Consider the following 21,886-nt stretch of genomic DNA (forward strand, 5'->3'; position numbering starts at 1 on the left):
GGGGTTAAGGAAAGGGAAGAAAGGGAGGGATAAAGGGATTATGTCAATGAGGATCCACTCAGAGGAGTAGAAACTTGGGTAGCCCGATCCCAGAAAGAGTTTGTAGGCTGAGCCCATCAGGGTCTCAAAGACATGCTACTTGGTTTCACTGATCTCTGAATGAACCTCCCCCTCCCCCACCTTAATCCTCCAAATGTTCAGAATGATCAGTGCAGTCTTCATAGGATGGAGGGGGGGGATGTGGGGAAGGGAAGACATTCTAGGCTTAGGAAACCTGGACTGGAAGGATGGGGAACAGAAGTAGGAGGCAGGGTATGGAAGGTCAGACACAGTGGTGATGGAGAGACCCAGGACAGGAGGAAAAGAAGTGGGGATAGCTAATAGTGGGAGTTACCCAGGTGAGCTAGGCACTGAGCTGAGGGGATGTACTCTGCTCTTCTCTGGTCTACAGCGTGTCTCTGCCCCCTCACCGTGATGCCATTCGAAACTGTGCCCTCAGCATGGACCAGATCCCAGACCTGCACTCCCCCATGTCTCCCATCTCTGAGAGCCCTGGATCACCAGCCTATAGCACTGGTATGGCCCTGCCGGAAGGGACAAGTGAAGGGAGGGCTGGGTCCCAAGAGTCTCTCTGGGTATCTGACTCTGAATTGATGTGTGTGTGTGTGTGTGTGTGTGTGTGTGTGTGTGTGTGTGTGTGTGTAGCCCATTATTGCCTCAGTCCTGTGTGAACCTTTTGGTAAGAGGATAGATGGGTCTGCCTCTCACATCATATAGCCTTCCTTAAAATAGCTGATGTAACAAAATCACTTCTTCAGGCTCTCTCAGGACCACAGAATGTGTACAGTGACCAAACCAACAAACATCTAATGGAAATAATTTAAATCAATAAATAAGATGCCCACAGGAAAGGGAGAGGCGTTTAAAAAAGAAAGTTCCCAGAGGTAGCTACATGTTGCGGTGTATAGTGGGCCAAACTTAGAATCAGGATGACTCGAGTTCAAATATGGCCTCAGACACTTACTAGCTGTGTGACCCTAGGCAAGTCACTTAACCCTCATTGTCCCACAAAAAAAATGCTAGCTATTACTATTATTCCAATGCATTCCATACAATCCTTCATTGTGCCATTTTTTGGTCTGTTTGTTTCAGTCTGTGTGGCAAGCCTGTTCACTTTCATTGGCTGTAACTGTCTCTGACTCAGTATGCACTAAATGGGACTCTGCTCTTTGAAACGTGGTCCCTAGGCAAAGGGGGTCCTGCGAGTAATGCACCCTTTCATTGTTGAGTCCCTGCAGGGACTGTTTGCCTCCAGAGTCCAACAAGGGGAGGCAATGAGCCTGGGGACCAAGGGCATAAGTGGGCAGCCTGTTTTTGCATCAAACCTGTTGTGTTAATCAGAATTTGCAGCTCCTGGTGAGGGATTTCCTCTAGCAATGCATGTGGGAACCTTCTTGTCTTAGGGAGTCAACTGACTAGAGCAGAAAAGGGTAGGTGACTGACTTCCACAGAGCTACATTGTCCCTCCGGGTTAGAAGCAGGAGCCACAGCCAAATCTTCCTGATTCCCAACGGCAGCCTTCCTGCCACCCACCCACTCTTTTTTGTTTGTTTTTAAAACCCCATTACCAGGGGCAGCTAGGTGGCACAGTGGATAGAGCACCAGCCCTGGAGTCAGGAGGACCTGGGTTCAAATCCAGCCTCAGACACTTAACACTTACTAGCTGTGTGACCCTGGGCAAGTCACTTAACCCCAATTGCCTCACCAAAAAAAACAACAACAAAAAAAACCATTACCTAACTTTGTTGCAGATGACAACACTGTGCCTTCTGCAAAGGAGATGCAGCAGATAAACTTCCCTTTTGAAAAGCCCTCATATATGAAAGTTTGTTTATCCAGACCAGTGATTTCATTGTCAAAGGGAACTACTGGTAGGGAAGCTCCCACCACTGTCTGTAATTTATAGTCTTCAAAGGGTTGGTCGCCCCGCGAACTAAAAGGTTAAGTGATTTCCCCATGACCACACATCTAGTTATGTTTCAGAGGCAAGTTTTGAACTCAAGTCTTCCCAACTCTTAGGTCAGCCACACTAAGAACTGTCCACTAACCCCATCTCTCTCAAAGCTCTCACTTAAAGATTACACGCCTCCACACATAATACTATTCTTAAACAAGATTCTAAAAATAATCATTCTTATTTTAAATACTAAGCAGCATGAAGTTGCTGAGCTGTCATCAGTCCTGCCGAGTATCTTGGGGTCACCATCAATGGGTATAATGCCAGGCTTGAGGGGGCAGCTAGGTGGTGCAGTGGATAAAGCACCAGCCCTGGATTCAGGAGGACCTGAGTTCAAATCCAACCTCAGACACTTAACATTTACTAGCTGTGTGACCCTGGGCAAGTCACTTAACCCTCATTGCCCCATCAAAAAAAACAAACAAACAAAATAATGCCAGGCTTAGTCTTAGTTACTTGGATCAGCACCTTCCTCTTCAGTGTCAGAGACCAAGAAAGACTGTTCAGCTTGGCCACACCCATCCATGGTGAGGAGAAAGGCAGGCTCACCAAGGGGGTGAACCAAAGACAGCTTAACAAGGGTGAGGAGAAGGGCATGGGGTTCCAGTGTTTGTGCCTATGGTTCTCAGCCTTCATAATTAATGTAGTGGAAAGAGCACTTATTTGGAGTCAGAGGACCTGGGTTCAAATCTCGCTTTACTACTTATTTCCTGCGTGAAGCAGTTTCCTGATCTGTAAAATGAGAAGATTGAGCTAATTGATCTCTAAGATACCTCGCAGTTTCAAAACCTCTGATTCTATGAGTTTTCTCTTCATCTCTCTACAGTGACCCGCGTAAATGTTCCGGGCATTCCATCCTCAGGCACGACACCTGCTTCCCCTGTCATCCGCCGTTCCAGCGAACCCCAGCTGTGCCCAGGGAATGGTACCAAACCACCTAGCGAGCCAAGCAACAGCGTCCACCCCACCCCTTGTCACGGCTACCGCCAGGCCTCCCCATCCCCATCCCTCAACAGCTACAGTGACCCGGACTCAGGCCACTACTGCCAGCTTCAGCCCCCTATAAAAGGCAGCCGAGAACGTGTGGCGCCTGAACCCCCAACCCGCCTCGGTGGGGTCAAGAGCTACGTAGAACGGCTGAAAGTGGAAGAAGGACAGCACTTGATGGGTGGGCGGGCCCCGGAAAATGGACCCCATGAAGGGGACCAGGGCGGAGGCTTCATACCGCCTGTCATAGAGGTGACCTCTTCCTTCAACCCCACCACCTTCCAGTCGCTACTGATTCCCAAGGATAACAAACCCCTGGAGATGAGCATCCTTAAGAAGGTGAAAGAGCTGCTTGCCGATGTGGACGCCAGGACATTAGCCCGGCACGTCACCAAAGTCGACTGTCTGGTACGGGCATGAGATGGGACAGGAAAAGGGCAGAGCCTGCCTCCCAGCTATCCTCTGGGGCTGCTCAGAGAGGGGGCTTATTCCACTCCCCCTCCCACCTCCCCAGATTCTGCTCCTTACAAGCTGTAGAACCCTAGGCAAGTCATTTAACCATCTGGGACTTTAGCTTATTCATTTATAAAACAAGGGGGTTGGATTGGACAACCCCTGAGATCCTTCTAGCTTAAAATCATACGACCCTAACTAACTAGCCGTGGGACCTTTAGCAAACTCCTTTCACTCTCTGTAAAGCTGGTAACTTATTCGTGAAAGGAGGACTCTGGATTAGATGATCTCTAAAGTCTCTTCCAGTTTTCACGTTCTATAATTCTGTGATTCCCTTCCCCTGACCCCTTGCTTTCTGGCCCCTTCCCCAGTGAGAGGAGATTAATCAGCTCTCTGGGCATCCCGGCAGGTTGCTAGGATACTGGGCGTTACCAAGGAGATGCAAGGGCTCATGGGAGTCCGCTCGGGCATGGAGCTGCTAACACTCCCCCATGGTCGGCAGCTCCGACTGGACCTGCTGGAACGGTAAGAAGGGGCCTCAGCGGCTGGTGGGGAGAGGAGAGGTTGGGCTCACATGGGAAGTCCCTGGGTCTGCCATCCCCAAGATATGGATAGACCATCTGAGACCATATCACATGCCAGGATCTTCAAGTGTCAGGGCCAGGTCACTGGGATGACAGTATGCAGCCCACTGGGTTTGAATTCCATCCCTGCGCCGTACTACTCATGTGACTTTGGACCAATCAGCAAACCCCTCAAGTTTTCACTTTCTCTATAAATGATTGGTTTGAACTGTGTTAGCTATGAGGTCCTTTTCCTCGTTGGATCTTAGATACTGCGTTTTTCATTTCCCTACTCCCACCCCTTGTTCTCAGATGACCAATCTCAGCTCTTCACGACTCAGTCCTGGCTTCTGAGTAGCCCCCTCCTAGCCCTCCCCATCCCCTCCCTACAGCCCCGCCCTCTTCTCTGAAGCACCTCCTCTCATCCTCTGGCAGGTTCCACACCATGTCCATCATGTTGGCTGTGGACATCCTGGGCTGCACGGGCTCTACAGAGGAGCGGGCCGCCCTGCTGCACAAGACCATTCAGCTGGCGGCAGAGCTCCGAGGAACTATGGGCAACATGTTTAGCTTTGCTGCAGTCATGAGTGCCTTGGACATGGCCCAGGTAGAGGCCCTTCCCTCTCCCCTCCCCTCTCCCTTTCTCCCTTTGGGTCATGGCTGGCATCTAAGATCTCCCTCCCTCCCTGCCTCACAGCAGGGTGGATCACTGGGTGAGGGATTCATTTAGGTCAGGGCACCTCTGAGTGGCTGCATTGCCTAAGAGAAGAACATATCTAGCTGGGAATCATAGTGTAAGTTAAGGGGGAGACTAATTCCTCTGTACAATCTTCTGTAAATCAAATGAGACCAGTATAGAGCAGGGGAAAGAACAATTGATTTAAAGTTAGAGGAGCTTGGCCCGGTCCAGCTCTAAATCCTATTTTAAAACAACACCACCATTTTATTTTTTGGTTTTTTGTTTTTGTTTTTTTAGTGAGGCAATTGGGGTTAAGTGACTTGCCCAGGGTCACACAGCTAGTGAGTGTTAAGTGTCTGGGGCCGTATTTGAACTCAGGTATTCCTGACTCCAGGGCCGGTGCTCTATCCACTGTACCACCTAGCTGCCCCTAACACCACCATTTTAAATGCACTGAAAGGTGCTTTAGAGAAGCAACCTGGTATAGTGGACAGAGTCAGGTTCAAGTCTTGTTGTTTGACCTTGGGCAAGTCCTATTCTTGAACAAGTCACATAACCTCTCAATGCCCCAGGCAGCTCCTCTAAGACAATAAAACAGAAAGCAGGTACAGAACTGGATTAGTAGAGGGAGTTCCCTATTCCAAACAGATCACCCCACCAAGCAACTGTCTTATGTTTTAAGGAGATTTGAGTGGCATCTTTTCAACATGAAAAATGCTTTTGTAATATAAGTGATGAATAAACTTCCTTCCCTTTCCCCATCTGTCCCCACCCTTCTCCTGCCAAATTGATCCAGTTTTGTAAATTTGGGTTTCATAATATTAAGGGCTTGAGGGGCATAGCTGAATAGGGTGCTGGCCTTGGAGTCAGGAAGACCTCAGTTTGAGTCTAGCCCCAAACACATGCAGAGGAGCTACATGACTTCTCAGTACCCTAGGGAGCTCTCTAGAGTAGTGGTATCCAACTCAAATAGAAACAGAAGCCACTATACCATACATAAGGATCTCTGGGGGCCATGTGTTGACTTGGAAAACCACATGTTAACATTATCTATGTCTCAATGAATTTTTGTTTTATTAAATATTTCCCAGTTACATTTTAAACTAGTTTGGGCCCAGTGTTTCTGCTCTAGACTATAGGTTACAGAGCAGTTGTGGCCCCATGCCATGAAAGAACTGCCCTTCACTGTTAGAACCACAAATCTGGACCCAAAGCAGTGGCAGTGGCAGGTCCTCAGTGACAGCTTGTCAAATTGGGGAAAAAATCATGATAAAATATTGAGGGCTTCCCATGCTAGGTTTTCTGAAAGTAAAAATCCACCTGCAACTCCAAGCCCCCCAGGGACCTTTGTCCCTTCCCTCTCCTCTGAATCATTGACTATTCCTTGTGCCCTGTGTTCACTCTCCCCTCCCCCTTGCACCAGATCTCTCGACTAGAGCAGACGTGGATGACTCTGCGACAGCGGCATACAGAGGGGGCCATCCTCTATGAGAAGAAGTTGAAACCCTTCCTGAAAAGCCTCAATGAGGGCAAAGGTAGGTTGCTCCTTTGTACCTCCCCTTTGCCCCAGCGAGCACCCCACTGCTACTCCAATGAGCCTGACCCATCAGACAGTTAGAAGCATAGAGATAGGGGCAGCTAGATGGCACAGTGGATAGAGCACCGGCCCTGGAGTCAGGAGTACCTGAGTTCAAATCCAGCCTCAGACACTTAACACTTACTAGCTGTGTGACCCTAGGCAAGTCACTTAACCCCAATTGCCTCACTAAAAAAAAAAAAAAAAAAAAAAAAAGAAGCATAGAGATATCCAGGCTAGCAAAGACCAGGGTCTAGCAGGGACAAAGCCCGGGAAGCCTAGTAAATGGAGTGGCTTGTTGTCTCTCCTCTTCCCTAGCCTGGTGTACCCAAGGACCCTTTAGGTGTAGTTAATTAATAATAATAAACATTTGGGAAGCTAGGTAGTGCAGTGGATAGCGCACTGGCCCTGGAGTCAAGAGGACCTGAGTTCAAATTCGGCCTCAGATACTTGACACTTTCTGGCTGTGTGACCCTAGGCAAGTCACTTAACTCTGATTGCCTCGCTAATAATAATAATAATAATAATAATAATAATAATAATAATAATAATAATAATAAACATTTGTAGAGAGCTTACTATGTGCCAGGCACTGTGCTAAGTGCTTTACAATTATGATCTCCTTCAATCAAGGTTTGTAGGGTATAGCTCCCACATTGCTCCCATTTAGTGCAGTGTACCTACAAAGGCTACTATACTTGGGGATTTAAGAGATCTGAGTTTTAATCTCACCTTTGCCATGAACTGGCTATGTGATCTGGGGCAAGTTATTCCACTGACTTGGGTCTGTTTATTCGATTGGAGATGACATCTAAGGGCCCCTTCTGACTGTAACATTTTCTGTTTTAAGGTCTCTTCCAGCTCTGACTCTCTGGGCTTCTTTCTGAGCCTCTCTTAGGTTCAATTGATTCCTAATGAAGGGAAAGACAAAGGTCTTTATGTACTAGGATTAGAAGTTGAGGGACCTTTAGGAGCACAGATCTAATGTGGCCCTGACAGTCCCCTCCCACCCCCATATACAACTAATGTACTGGGAGTTTGCTTTGGAATGGAAGCCTGAGCTATCTGTTTATTCCCAATTATAGATAGCCCCCCACTGAGCAACACAACCTTCCCTCATGTGCTACCCCTCATCACCCTTCTCGAGTGTGACACTGCGCCCGCAGAGGGCCCGGAGCCCTGGGAAAGCACAGAACATGGTGTGGAAGTCGTCCTTGCACACTTGGAGGCTGCCCGCACCGTAGCCCACCATGGGGGCCTGTACCACACTAATGCTGAGGTCAAGCTTCAAGGTAAGGCACCATGAACCACAGTGAGTAGACAGGCCCAGGCCAGATCCCCAGAGCACTGGGCATCCTTGGACCCTAGGGATGCTCAGCCTGTCTCAGGGGCACCATCAAAGCTGACGGCCTTAGAAGAGCTCTTTGGGGCGGCTGACACTCATGGACCATTATCTTTTTCTGTCTCTTTTCCCATTGGGTCTTGTTCTTTTCCTTTCTCCTGTTTTTCCCACCTTTCTTCTGGTCTCTCTTCTCTCTCTTTCTCTGTCTCTCTCCTTTTTCCATTTCCACTATCCCCCTTTCTTCATTTAATTGGACATAGACTAAGTAGAGCTTAGTACTCATCTCTTTGCGAGATAAACCAGTTGAATTCCTGCCCATTCTTTAAGGCATATCTTAAATGTCACCTCCTCTAAGAAGCCTTCCCTGATCCCTCTAGGCAGTAATGACCTCACCTGGGCCTCCCAGAGCACTTGCCTTTGTATTTCTTTCTCACCCTTAACATGTCATATTGTGTTATTGTGGTTACCTGTGCTTGTATCTCATACTCCCACTAGACTCTAAGCTTCCCTAAGGGAGGGACTGTGTCTTAACTAGCTTTTATAACTCCCCTGCCCTAAGAGTGCTCTGTACAGGGTAAGGTGCTCAGTGAATGGTGCTGGTTTGTTTGTTTTAAATAAGATAAAACCCCTAACTTCAGGAAGCTACAGCATAGTTGGGGAGAGATATGCACAGGTGTGAAATATTTTTAAAATAAACATAATCGGGGCAGCTAGGTGGTGCAGTGGATAGAGCACCAGCCCTGGAGTCAGGAGGACCTGAGTTCAAATCCAGCCTCAGACACTTAACACTTACTGGCTGTGTGACCCTAGGCAAGTCACTTAACCCCAGTTGCCTCACAAATAAATAAATAAATAAATAAATAAATAAATAAATAGATAGATAGATAGATAGATAGATAGATAGATAAATAAATAAATAAATAAATAAATAAATAAATAAATAAATAAATAAATAAATAAATAAATAAATAAATAAATAAATAAATAAATAAACATAATCCCTAGTGCTTTGCACATAGTATGGTGCTTAATTAATAAGTGCTTTTTCATTCATTTTTTTCAAAGACAATGATACAAGTGCGGGGCCAAGTGAAGAGTACAGAGAGAGAGATCTAGGTATTCAGAGGTGGGAGAGGTCTCTGGGTGCTAGAATGGCCAGAGGAGGCTTTGTGGCAGAAGGAAAACTTGGGCTGGCCCCTGAGCGATGAATGAGATTTAGCTAAGGGAGCCCAGGCTGCCTGACTGTGAGTCCTAGCTCCGGGTTTGGGGAGGGGAGGAGGTGCTGGGGGCTGGACTTCACCTAGTTTTTCTCCCCTCAGGATTCCAAGCCCTCCCAGAGCTGCTGGAAGTGTTCAGCACTGAATTCCAGATGCGCCTGCTTTGGGGCAGCCAGGGGGCGGCCAGTAGCCAGGCCCTTCGTTATGAGAAGTTTGCTAAGGTCCTCACCGCCCTCTCCCACAAGCTGGAGCCCGCCATCCGTTCCAGTGAGCTGTAGCCTTCTCTGGCTCTCCATCGCCCCAACACTCCCCACCCTCATGCTGCGGGCAGCATCTGGGGGAAGGGCAGGCGGAGAGCGATGGGTAACCCCTGCAGGCCTGGGGCTGGACACAAATCAAACCCTTGCAATACACAAAGCAGCCAGACTGTCCAAATACACACTGGAGGCAGCCATCTGAGGGACATGGGGTTGTCAGAGCCTTTGGGACTTGGAAAGGGCCAGGTAGTGCCCTGCACAGTCCCCCACCTCAGCCCTCGTCCCCTCCCTGGTACCCCTGACCGACACTGTTCAAGGAATACCTCCTAAGCCTCTCCTCTGGTGTCTTTCGCAGCTTCCCTGAGCACTTGTGATGGTCCTCGACATTGTTCCCAGCCTTCTTGCCTTTTTCCCCTTCCACCTTCAGTGGGCCACCTGAGAGGAAGGCCCCAGAACTCCTCCCTTTCACTCCTTCCCTCCCTTCTTCCCCACTCCCTGGTCCCCTTATACTTCAATTGGAGTCCCTTTGATTCCTGTCTCTGGAGCTCCATTTCCCTCCCTCCCTTCTTCCTCTCCTGGGAAGAGACTCAATTTTGCTGTAAATAAGTTCAGTTTATTCTGTAAATAGATGTACAGATGTTGTGTTCTTTCTTTCATACAATAAACCTTTCTGGATCTTCCTCACCTTTCCTTGGGGGCTGGGGAAAGGGCTGGGAGAAGGGAAGTTACTCTCTTTGGATTCGGGTCAAGAAACTCAGCCTCCTCTAACTTGGAACCCCTCGGGCAGTGGGGTCTGCTGGTACCTGAGAGGTTCCTTCTGCTCATCCACTCCTCCAAATCCATTTGGTTCAGGTGCATTAAGTGCCTCCTGATTATCGATTTGGTCTTGGGTCCAATCATTCCTTGGGCCCAGGGCCAAGAAGGCCCTGGGAAAGGGTGGAAGTGATTTTGATCTCCAAAGGAAGATGTTGTAATGCTCCTGTTTTACAAGTTGGGAGAAATACATGGTGCAGCAGAAAACACATTGGATTTGAAGTCAGGGAATTTATTACACATCTCCCCTCAGCCCTTGCTACCTTCTCAACCGTGGGAAAATTATAACCCCTCCGGGCCTCAGTTTCCCCATCTGCAAAATGAAGGGGTTCAACTAGACAGCCTCTAAGGTCCCTTTCACCTCTGATCTGTGCTTCTATGATCCTAAAATCAACAAAAGGTACCAGGCAAAGCTCGAGAATTTAGAGCTGAAAGAAGCCTTTCAAGATGACCGTCTCCTGTAGTAGGAGACCACCTAATCCAATCCCATTTGCTGATGGGGAAACTGAGACCCAAAGGAAGGGAAATGATCTGTCCAAAGTCACACAGGCAGTAAGTAGTAGAACTGGGATTCAAAGCCAGGTTTTCTGTCCCTGAACTCAGTGCTTTTTTTTTTTTTAGGACATCATGATGCTTTGGGCCTGCTTTCTCTTTATTAGTTACTCCACATTTTCTCATTGAAATTTCATTCTGGGGGCATCTAGGTGGCACAGTGAATAAAGCACAGGCCCTGGATTTAGGAGGACCTGAGTTCAAATCCAGCCTCAGACAACTTGACACTTACTGGCTGTGTGACCCTGGGCAAGTCACTTAATCCTTATTGCCCTGGAAAGAAAGAAAGAAAGAAAGAAAGAAAGAAAGAAAGAAAGAAAGAAAGAAAGAAAGAAAGAAAGAAAGGAAGGAAGGAAGGAAGGAAGGAAGAAAAGAAGGAAGGAAGGAAAAAAAGAGAGAGAGAAAGAAAAAAATTTCATTCTGGCCAAGTATCAGCTTGAATCACTTTTCTGGTCCTCTCAGGGCAACATATGTTGTGTTTCATTGTACTAGGTCCTGAGGGCCTTGGGAGGGAAGATGATGGCTGCTCAGGTTCTGAAACAGGAGTCATCATCCAAAACACCCATGGGGGGCCCATTGGTGGGCCTAAGGCCTAAGCAGAGGAAAAAGAAAAATGGGGAAAATGAAGAGGGTAAAAGTCACTTTGGAGATCACCTAATACCATCCACTCATTAGAGTGAGATCACCTAATATAATCGTCAGTGAGGAAACCAGTCAAACAACCCACAGTCCACAAACGTGAAGCTGGGCACCACTGTTTGTTCTGGGAATAAAGACATAGAAGTGATATTAGCCCCTGATCTCAAGGAACTTACATTCTAATGGGAAGAAACAACACAGATCTATCAGTACATATAAGACACATACAAAGCAGATACAAGGTAACCTTGAATCACTATTGATCAGAGAAATGCAAATTAAAACAACTCTGAGGTACCACCTCACACTTATCATAGTAGCTAATAAGACAAAAAAGGGAAAATGTTGGATGTTGGAGGGGATGTGGGGAAAATGTGACATTAATCAATTGTAGGTAGAGTTGTGAACTGATCCAACCATTCTGGAGAACAATTCAGAACTATGCCCGGGGCAGCTAGGTGGCACAGTGGATAGAACACTGGCCCTGGAGTCAGGAGGACCTGAGTTCAAATCTGGCCTCAGACACTTAACACTTACTAGCTGTGTGACCCTAGGCAAGTCACTTAACCCCAATTGCTTAACCAAAAAAAGAAAACAGAAAAGAACCATGTCCAAAGGGCTATAAAACTGTGTATATCCTTTGACCTAGCAATACCGCTACTGGTCTGAATCCCAAAGACATCCAAAAAGGGGAAAAGGACTTATTTGTACAAAAATATTTATAGTAACTTTTTTTTTTGTGGGGCAATGAGGGTTAAGTGACTTGTCCAGGGTCACACAGCTAGTGTCAAGTGTCTGAGACCAAATTTGAACTCAGGTCCTCCTGAATCCAGGGCCGGTGCTATATTCACTGTGCCACCTAGTTGCCCCTCTAGTAACTCTTTTTTGTGGTGGCTAAGAATTGGAAACCAAAGGAATGCCCATCAATTACAGAATGGCTAAACAAACTGTGGTATATGATAGTGTGGTAAAAAGTGAAAGCTTTTAACAGTTGGTTAGGATAACTGAAAGATACCAGTTTTTGAAGGACCACCCTTTCAGGGAGGAGACCGTGATGAACCGCCCGTGCGTCTGCTAAGCACTCCACTTCCGGGTGCGAGCTTAAAGGCAAGGAGAGAACGGAAGTTGGTTGCTTTTTCGCTCTCTCACTCGACTGGCTTGCTTGGCACACAGAGATGCTGACTCAGGTCCTTGGTGAGCGGCCTGGTCCTCCATAACAGCACGTGCTTGACTTGGTTCTCAGCCTCAGAGGTGGCCTTGGGTTTTTGGTGAGTTCTATACGGAATATAGACTAAGCTTAGATCTAAGACTATTTATTTGTATTTCTACTTTCCTATCCCTCTAATCAACATCACCTTGTTTTGTTGGCTAATTAATTCCCAAACAATAAAAGCTCTAACTAAAGCTCAGAGGTCTGGGAGATATATAAGGGAAAGGTTAAAGGGGAGTTTAATGCTCTTGTATCCAATTTTAAATCTCACAATAGTGATGGAATATTATTGTGTGATAAGAAATGACAAACAGGATGACTTCAGAAAGGCCTGGAAAGACATGTATGAAATGACATAGTGAAGTGAGCAGAACCAAGAGAACTTTACAGAGACAGCAATATTGTTTGATGAAGAACTGTGAATGACTTGACTATTCTCAAAGGACTATTGAGGAAGCATACTGTCCATCTCCAGAGAAAGAACTGATATTGATTGAATACAGACTGAAACATGTTATTTTTCACTTTCATTTTTTTATTCATCTTGTACAAAATGACTAACATGGAAATGTTTTACATAATTGCACATGCATAACCTATACCATCTCAGGGAGATGGAGGGATAGATAGAATTTAGAATTCTAAACTTTAAATAAAAATGTTTAAAAATTGGAAAAAATAAATTAACTAGTGGATAAAGCACCAGCCCTAGATTCAGGAGTACCTGAGTTCAAATCCTGCCTCAGACACTTGACACTTACTAGCTGTGTGACCCTGGGCAAGTCACTTAACCCTCATTGCCCTGCAAAAAAATTAATTAATTAATTAATTAACTTCTTCACCACTTCTAAGGATTGCTTTTGGCTCTGTCCTTTGGGTCCCAACAGAACAAATCTTATCCCTCTTCTACATGGCCTTTCAAGTATTTAAACACAGTTGGCACCTCATTCCCCACCAAACTTCACTTAACTAGGTTAAACCCTAGCATTTTTTTGTGTGTTTTGTTTTGTGGGGCAATGAAGGTTAAGTGACTTGCTCAGGGTCACACAGCTAGTAAGTGTCAAGTGTCTGAGGCTGGAACACTAGTGCTTTCAACCAATCATCATGGAATTGATTCAAGGCTCTTCACTATCAGGATTACCCTCTTCTGAACACTAGATGCTCTCCAGTTTATCACTGCCTTTCTCAAATTTTGGTCTCCAGAACTGAACAAAATTACAGTTCTCCAGATGTTGGGGAGGAGTGGAGGTAAGGGGAAGGGAACAAGCACTTTTTTAAATCATCCCAAGATAATCAACTCACACCCATGCCCCTCCTTCCCATTACCCTAAACATTATAAAGTTCTTAGGAGTTACATGTATCAACTTTCCAAAGAGGAATGTAAACAGTTTAACCCTATTTCGTCCCTTATGGTTTCTCTCTTTTTTTCTTTTATCTTTTTATATTTCTCTTGAGTTTTGTGAAAGAAGGTCAGATTTTCTATTTAACTGTGTTCTTTTCATCGGGAATGCTTAAAAGTATGCTATTTCATTAAACATCCACCTCCCCCCAAGGATTATACTGTTTTGTTTGGGTAAATTATTCTTGTTTGTAATCCTAGATCCTTTGCCTCCCAGAATATCATATTCCAAGCCCTCTATTCCTTTACGTGGCAGCTCCTATGTTTTGTGTGATCCTGACCGTGTCTCCAAGCTATTTTAATTCTTTCTTTCTGGTTTTTAAAGCAACTATACACATATTAAGTAACTCATTTGATCCTCACAATAACCCTTGGAAGTAAGTGCTACTGTTATGCCCATTTTACATTTGCGAAAACCGAGACAGGTTGAAGTGAAATGACTCGCCCTGGAAGCATCTGAGGCAGGATTTGAATCAGGTCTTCTTGCCTCCACGATGGGTGCCCTTATCCTCTGTGCCAACCAGCGGCTTCTCCTAATGCACACCAAGATACTATTAGGGTTTTGGCTGCCATTCACACTTCTGACTCTTACGGAGAGTTTAGCCCAGTCTATGAGGTAGGGAGCAGAAGGGGGCGGGGGACGGGAGACAGAGCGTGTTGGGGCGCCCTGGGGGTTTTGGCAGATTGAGCAGTAAAACAGCTCCCTCTGGTGGCCGTTTCCAGTCTTTGCTTGCCCAACCGAGGCATCCCAGACACCTAATAGAGTCGGCCTGGCCTTCTCTGTAGCTGGTTTCTCATGTGGCGCTCAGACGATCCCTAATCCCCACATTCGCCCTAGGACTCTCTTCCAGCGGTGAGCCCTGGTTTTTGTCCTACCCCTAGGGAAAAGGGAGCAGGGGGCGGGCCAGAGCCTGAACTCAGGTGAACTAGCAGCCCTGCCCCGTCCCTCCCCGCGGTGCACGCTGGGAATTGTGGTCCACGAACGAGACGGCAGGCGGGGAGGTCTGGGTCGTTGGTGGCCGGAGTTGGGTCGGAGCGGCTGCGGCCCGGGCTCGAGCTGCTGCTTGTCGGGGATGGCGGCAGGATTCGGCCCGGCCTGGGCCCGGCTGCTCTGGTTCCTCGGGCTGCTGGGGCTGGTGTCTGCCGCCTGGAACCTGGGCTCGCTGAGATGCGGTTTCGGCGCCTTCTGCGAGTGTGACTTCCGACCCGATCTCCGGGGTAAGCGCGAGGCGGGAGGCTCAGGGCTGCGGGGCCGGGCCTTCGGGGTTGGCGGCGGGGGTCCAGGCCGCGGCTGCGGAGCTGGGGGCGTGGGGTCCGGCTCAGCGGGGCAGGGGCAGGAGCTGATTATCGGGGGCTGGGACTTCCGGGCCCAGTGTTGCTGAGACCGAACTGGGACCAGGCACCCGGGGCTTGGGAACTTAGGAGCTCGGCGGGACCCAAGGGCCAGGGACTGGGACTGGGGGCTCAAGGAAAGAGGGTTAGCCAAGAGCAAGAGGCTGGAGACTTGATCTGGGATCAGGGTTAGAAAAGAGACTGGACTTGGAGTCACCGGACGTGGATTCTAATTCTGGTTTGGCTAAAGATGTCCTGTCTAACTTTGGGCAATTCACATCCCCTCTCAGCCTCAGTGTCCATTGGAACCGATCATCTCTAGGGTTCTTTCTGATTCTAAATGCTGTGGGGCCCCTGAAGAGGTCGGGGTAACTCTACAGCAAGGGTAGACCATAAGTCTGAGGCCAGAGGGAGAGACAGGCTTCTCCTCCTCTCCCATTACCATCAGTTAAAGGAGTTTTGGTGACTGCCTCTGCGTCTCTTGCATCCATCTCTTTCTGCTCACCTGGTCACTAGCACTTTAATTCAGGCCCCCTTCACCTCTAGTCCAGGCTATTCCACCAGCCTCCTAATTGGCTTCCCAGCTTGTAGGCATTCACTCCATCCCTCTCCATCCCTTCTCCACATAGCTGCCTGAGTAATCTGTAAAGCGCAAGGTGAGCTGTGTTACTATCCTGTTCAGGAAGTTCCAGGGGCTCCCTCTTGTCTAGTAAAAAATACCAACCCCATAGCGTGGCATTTAAAGTGCTTAGCCTGGAAAGGCCACCTTTCCAAGTTTATTGCATGTTACTGTCCCCTGATGCACTTTAAATTACAGACAAACTGGCCTTCAAACTGATGCATTTTCTCACCTCCACAGCTAGAATCCTGGTACCCTACTAGCCATGATCCCTAGCTTTCTTCATGGTCCAGCCCCTGCACCATTTCATGTGCCTTTCCAAATCCCCATAATTGTTGGAACACTCCCTCCTCAAATTATCCTGCATATATATCTGTTTATGTTTTACTCCCTCTCCCCCAAGTAGAATGTGACCTCCTTGAGGGCAGACACTGTTTCTTGCTCCCCAGCTTCCTTCCTAGTAGTGTCTTGCATATAGTAGGTTGTGGGTTAATGCTTATTGGATTACATTGGATTGGTTGGTATTAGGGTTAAAACTGGTGAAATAGATGCTTGGACTGGAAAAGGGAGGGGCTTGAATACTGGAGGGAGTGATTGGAGGGCTGAAGTGAAGAGCACAACTGGGGCCTGAATTGGGAATTGGAGGCCTCAGGAGCCAGCACAATGGAAACAGATAGGGAGAGTAGGAGATGGAAATGGGGCTGGACATACAGAGGACTAGAAGGAGGTGAGGAGGGGATGGGGCTATAAGGTTCCTGGGAGTGGGGATGTAGTTAACCAAGAATTGTAATGAGACAATGTATCATGGGGCATCCACCAGAGGGGGCAGTGGATAGTGCATCCTCCCTGGGTGTTCAAATCCAACCTCAGACACTAGCTGTATGACCCTTGGCAAGTCACTTAACCCTGTTTTCCTCAGTTTCCTCATCAGTAAAATGAGCTGGAGAAGGAAATGTCAAATTGCTTCACTATCTTTGCAAGAAAACCCCAAATGGGGTTACAAAGAGTCAGATGAGACTGAAAAAAACAACTGAAACATATTACAATGGATAGAGAGCCTGGGATTCTTGTCAGGGAGGCCTTGAGTTCTCATCATGCTTCTACACTAGCTATATAACCCTGGGCAAGTCATGTAACCTCTCTGAATTTGTTTTCTCATTATAAAATGCAGATTTTTACAGTGCCTCTGAAAACTCTCTATGACAAGTTGTAGAGCAGTTGCTGATCTGTGTTGGCAGGAGTTTTCTCACTGATTAGCTCCTACACTGATGGAATCATAGATTCAGACCCTCTCACCACATCCCCCCAGCCCCAAACCATGGATAACAGTAGCATCTATCTTTTGTTGTCGTCGTTGTTTGCTTTGTTTTGTTTGTTTTGGCGGGGCAATGAAGGTTAAGTGACTTGCCCAGGGTCACACAGCTAGTAAGTGTCAAGTGTCTGGGGCTGGATTTGAACTCAGGTCCTCCTGAATCCAGGGCTGGTGCTTTATTCACTCTGCCACCTAGCTGCCCTCGGTAGCATCTATCTTAAAGGGTTGTTATAAGGATCAAAAGAGATCATGTAAAGTGTTTTGCAAATTTTAAAGCACTACATAAATGTGATTTCTTCAGATCTAGGGTTGATTGGGAAATTGGGACTGAGTCAGAAATCAGGGGAACTCTCTAGTCCCCCTCTCTAATTGGTGTTGAGAATCCCTAGTAGGGGAAGTTAATCTGTGAGTTTCTGGCAGGAGGCTTTGAGGGAAGAGGATCTTTGAGTTTGGATGGAAATATTAAGCCTCCAAGAACAAGGCACTGTGAAGGTGGTTAATAAAACATTTGAATTTAAGGCCAGTTATAGAGAAAACATGCCACCTAACTGGTTGATGACAACCTAGTAGCTAATGACCCATGCAAGGCTCTGTTTTCTTCAACATGCTCATCAGTGACTCATAAGCCAAAATAGACAGCAATCAAATTTGTGTATAACATGAAGTTGAGAGGGATAGCTAACATGTTGGATGAGAGAATCGAGATCTAAAAAGCTCTCTCTCAGCAGGGAGGGAGCATGGGCTAAGACGAACGAAATGAGATTTTACACAGAACATGTAAAGTCTTATGCTTGGGTCCAAATAGCAAATAATCAAGTACAAAATAGGAGGTTTGGGCTTAGCTGAAGATTTGGGGGACAGTGGGTACTAACTGACCACAAGTTCAGGGAGGCTGAGATGTATTGTCTAAGGGGCTTTGTTTTGATGTAGCTGGAGCAGCCAGTGAGACAAGGGTTCCTGGTTAGGATGGAGAAGCCCAGGGTCATTAGGTCTCCTTTCTGGGACTGAGATGCCTCCCTTAACCAGAGACCCCCATGGGGACCAAGTGTTTCCCTGCCAGCCTGTCTGGAGCTGCTTCTTCCTCTTCTCCAGGCCTAGAGTGTGATTTGGCCCAGCACTTGGCCGGGCAGCATCTGGTAAAACAACTGGTGATGAAGGGACTGAAGGCTTTTGTAGAGAATCCTGCACCAGCCAAGCCCCTAGTGATGTCCTTCCACGGCTGGACTGGCACAGGCAAATCCTACGTCAGCTCCATGCTGGTCCAGTACCTGTTCCGGGGCGGGATGGCCAGTCCCCACGTGCATCACTTTTCTCCTGTCATCCACTTCCCCCACGCAGACCAGTTGGAGCGCTACCAGGTAAGCCCTTCCTCTTTCCAGGTACCAACTGCCGGGGGCAGTGCCTTCTCAGAGAGAAAGCCCAAAGCACAGAATGGGAAATCAGCTGGCTCAAGACCACAGAGCAGGCTAGGGGTTTGGTAAGACTAGGGAGAAGTCAGGTCTCCTTCTCCAGGGTGAATCATGGGCATTTGACTGATGTTTTTGAATACTTATTAAACATTCCCAGGGGCTTGGTGTTGAGTAGGACAGTAGTAAAATGGAAAAAACAAAATTTGGAGTCAGAGGACCTGGGTTTGAATCCCATCCTGGTCAGTGTGTGACTTTGGGCAACTCACCTTTCTTAGTCATCAGCTTCCTTATATAGAGAAGGTTGGACTCTCTCTGACCTATGAACTCCCTTCTTGCTCTAAAGCTATGATCTCATCTGTGGCCTGTCCCTCCAGAGCACAGTGCCTGTGAGTTCAAGGACAGGGATTTGAGCTTTAGGTTTTTCTCTTAAGCAGGGCCTGCACTGGTAACCCTGGCCAGCTGTCTTGTTCATGTGGCCAGGTGACCCTGGACAAGTCTCAGTTTCACCATTTATAAAATGGAGAGAATAAGGCCTGCCCATTTGTCCAGAGTCAACTGAGAGGATGTATGTTTTGAGAAGTAAAAATCACTATAAAGAATGGTAAGGGGGCAGCTAGGTGGCACAGTAGATAAAGCACTGGCCTTGGATTCAGGAGGACCTGAGTTCAAATTTGACCTCAGACACTTGACACTAGTATGACCCTGGGCAAGTCACTTAATCCTCATTGCCCTGCACCTCCCCGCCAAAAATAAAAAAAGAATGGTAAGGGGTTGTAAATTGTTGGAAAAGTGTGAGTCAACACAACCCTGCCACCAGCCCAGGGAAATCATTGAAAAGGATCCATGAGAGTGAGGGCAGCTCTCCCTTGGTGGATCTGAGCTTCCTGCCCTGGGGAGTTTCTGTCCTTTGAGGTTAGGGCATGTTTCTGTCTTACACTGGATGGACTGAAGGGTCACCTCTCTTCGGCTTTTTCTCACCCCTTTCCCACTTCCCCAGCTTTAACCTTTTCTCATCCCGGTCTCCATGCTACCTCATCTTGCCCACTTGTGTTCCTCCTCCAGAGTGACCTGAAGCAGTGGATCTTGGGGAACCTCACAGCTTGTGGCCGTTCCCTCTTCCTCTTTGATGAGGTGGACAAGATGCACCCAGGGCTGTTAGGAGTGCTCCGTCCCTTCCTGGGACCCTCATGGGTAGTCTATGGTACCAACTACCGAAAAGCCATCTTCATCTTCCTCAGGTAGGGAAAGGACTTCTTGGGGTGGGGCTGGAAGGGTTGGAGTCTGTTCTCTCAGCTGTCAGTGCTGGTCAACAAAGAGAATAAACATCCCACCGGTCTGAATGAGGACTTCCCCTCACAACCAATTACATGAGCCCAATAAAAGTGGTAGGGGACATCCTCAGGGCCTTCAAACACTGGTTATAGACACATCATTATTCACAGTGAATTCTGAAGATCTCCAAGCACCATATTAGCCTAATGTGTTTCATCCTCATGATATTGGAAAATAAGGGAGCAGGTAAGAATCCCCTTTTATAGAAGGCAACATTGAAGACCTGGGTTCTAGTACCAAGTCTGCAATGAAATTAAAACTTTGGCTATTTCCTTCCACCTCTAATGGCCTCAGTTTGTCACCTGTAAAATGGTACTCATACCCCCCTCCCCTTCCCCTGCATCGAAAGGTTGTGAGGATCAAATGAGCCAAGGAGTAAAAATGTACCTAGCTCTAAAGGACCATCCAGACACATGAGAAGCCCAAAGATGAGAAGATGCTTCCCTGTAATGTTTCAGTGAGTCTGAGGAAGTGCTAGGTTTCAGACCTACATGTCCTGCCTCCTAGTCCTGGGTTGTGTCCATACACTGTTAGATGAGAGTCACACCTCACTCTCCCACCCATCTGATCTATGGCTTGCCCTCCTTGCTTTGGCATTCCAGCAATGCTGGCGGGGAGCAAATCAATCAGCTAGCACTGGATGCCTGGCATGCCCGCAAAGACCGAGAGGAGCTCCAGCTTCAGGATCTAGAACCTGCCATCTCCAAGGCCATCGTGAACAACCCCCAGCGTGAGTCCTTTGTCTATCCATCCACTCACCCCACTTCTGAGGCCCTATCCAGAATGGGAGAGTTTAGAACTGGAACAGTTCTAGCCACTCATGCCTCAGATCTTCCTTGTCCCCTCTCTCCCTCTTGTATCATTGAGGGGTTGTAGGAAGGGGGATTCATGACCTAAAGCCACCCCCCTCCCTGAAGTGGCCCAGCTCAGCCCTCCATTAACTTTAGCTCAAAGTGAGAGCAGATGACTCTGTTCAGTCCCTGGGGTTCCTTCCAATGGGGTATAGTAGGCCTGTGCTCTCAGCAGGTGGCTTGCCTCCTGAGCCGTCCTCTTCCTGCTTCTCCCTCACCCTCAGATGGTTTCTGGCAGTCGGGAATTGTAGAAGACCAGCTCTTGGACTTGCTGGTCCCCTTCCTGCCCCTCCAGCGTCACCATGTGCGGCACTGTGTGACCAACGAACTGGCCCAGCTGGGCTTGGCCCAGCAGCAGGAGGAGGAAGTGGTCCGGGCTGTACTGGATGGCACTACCTTTTTCCCTGAAGAGGAACGACTTTTTTCTTCCAACGGATGCAAGACTGTTGCTTCCCGAATCACCTTCTTCCTTTGAGTGGGCTCTGCCCCTGCTGACCTGCTCGTGATTATCAAGGGACTGTGCCTGGGAGCTTTGGTCCCGACTTGCTGCTGGCACAATGGCCTTTGCCCCAGGCCTTCCGGAGAGGGTAAACAGGGCAGACCTGGAAGCCTGAGGAGCAGAGGGCTAAGGGCAGACAGGCAGTTCTAGTTTCTGCCACTTTGGGTACCTTCCTGACTGATGGTGGCAGAGGTTTGGGGCAGGGGAATATTTGGATGTTGCTCTGCTGGTTTGAGGACATCGTGGCCTTGCTGGCCCTCCTGCCCCTCCCCAAACTCCACCTCCCCCCCACCCCCACCCCACCTTGTGCCCAAAGCTCCTGGCCAAACTACAGCTTCATCTGAGCCAAGTCCAATTCCCTTTCTCCCAACCCAGTTCTGAGCCTTATTTCAATTGATGCTATGATTTAGTGACTCAGGGACCACATCTGTCAGTCATCTCCTCCACCCTTACAGAGGCCTGCGGGACCCCCTGCCAGGCTCATGTGCTCCTCTCCAAGTCTCAACTTCCCCTTCTTAGACAGACACACATACCCCTCTTCCCACCTTCTCCCATTCTAGTCTCCCCATTGACTGGGGGAACACCAGGAAGCCAGGGAACTTCATAAGACCCAACCATCTTCCCACCCCAGCAGGCACAAAGATAGAGATTCTGAGGCTGCCTCAGTCTAGCAAACTCTGTTCTCTAACAGAGCCTGCTTTTAATGTTTTAAATTTTGTAATCAAGAAAAGGGGGGAGGATACAAAATAAATCTATTTAATGGACCAAGGAAAATGTGACTAGGCATTTATTGCTGTGGCTGGAGAATCCTTGCCTCTATCTAGAAA

At 47.8% G+C, this 21,886-nt stretch overlaps 2 protein-coding genes across 4 annotated transcripts in view; both read left to right on the forward strand.

Moving 5' to 3' along the window:
- SH2D3C (SH2 domain containing 3C) overlaps positions 1 to 9,771 on the forward strand; it is a 31,570-nt gene extending 21,799 nt beyond the window's left edge. For all 3 annotated transcript variants that reach the window (XM_043990092.1, XM_043990093.1, XM_043990094.1), the window contains 7 exons: positions 452 to 576; positions 2,844 to 3,412; positions 3,867 to 3,982; positions 4,456 to 4,627; positions 6,123 to 6,234; positions 7,361 to 7,567; positions 8,937 to 9,771. In XM_043990092.1, coding sequence (XP_043846027.1) covers positions 452 to 576; positions 2,844 to 3,412; positions 3,867 to 3,982; positions 4,456 to 4,627; positions 6,123 to 6,234; positions 7,361 to 7,567; positions 8,937 to 9,112 — 1,477 coding nt within the window. In that variant the 3' untranslated portion in view covers positions 9,113 to 9,771. The remainder of the gene's footprint in view (positions 1 to 451; positions 577 to 2,843; positions 3,413 to 3,866; positions 3,983 to 4,455; positions 4,628 to 6,122; positions 6,235 to 7,360; positions 7,568 to 8,936) is intronic.
- A 4,760-nt stretch (positions 9,772 to 14,531) lies between these two features.
- TOR2A (torsin family 2 member A) lies at positions 14,532 to 21,827 on the forward strand. Its single transcript, XM_043986634.1, has 5 exons — positions 14,532 to 14,923; positions 18,061 to 18,326; positions 19,440 to 19,615; positions 20,312 to 20,439; positions 20,785 to 21,827. The coding sequence occupies exons 1-5, from the start codon at positions 14,779 to 14,781 to the stop codon at positions 21,033 to 21,035; spliced, it is 966 nt and encodes a 321-aa protein (XP_043842569.1). The 5' UTR covers positions 14,532 to 14,778; the 3' UTR covers positions 21,036 to 21,827.
- Positions 21,828 to 21,886: the final 59 nt, after the last annotated feature.

This window comes from Dromiciops gliroides, chromosome 2, assembly GCF_019393635.1.
Source record: "Dromiciops gliroides isolate mDroGli1 chromosome 2, mDroGli1.pri, whole genome shotgun sequence".
Classification (NCBI taxonomy): domain Eukaryota; kingdom Metazoa; phylum Chordata; class Mammalia; order Microbiotheria; family Microbiotheriidae; genus Dromiciops; species Dromiciops gliroides.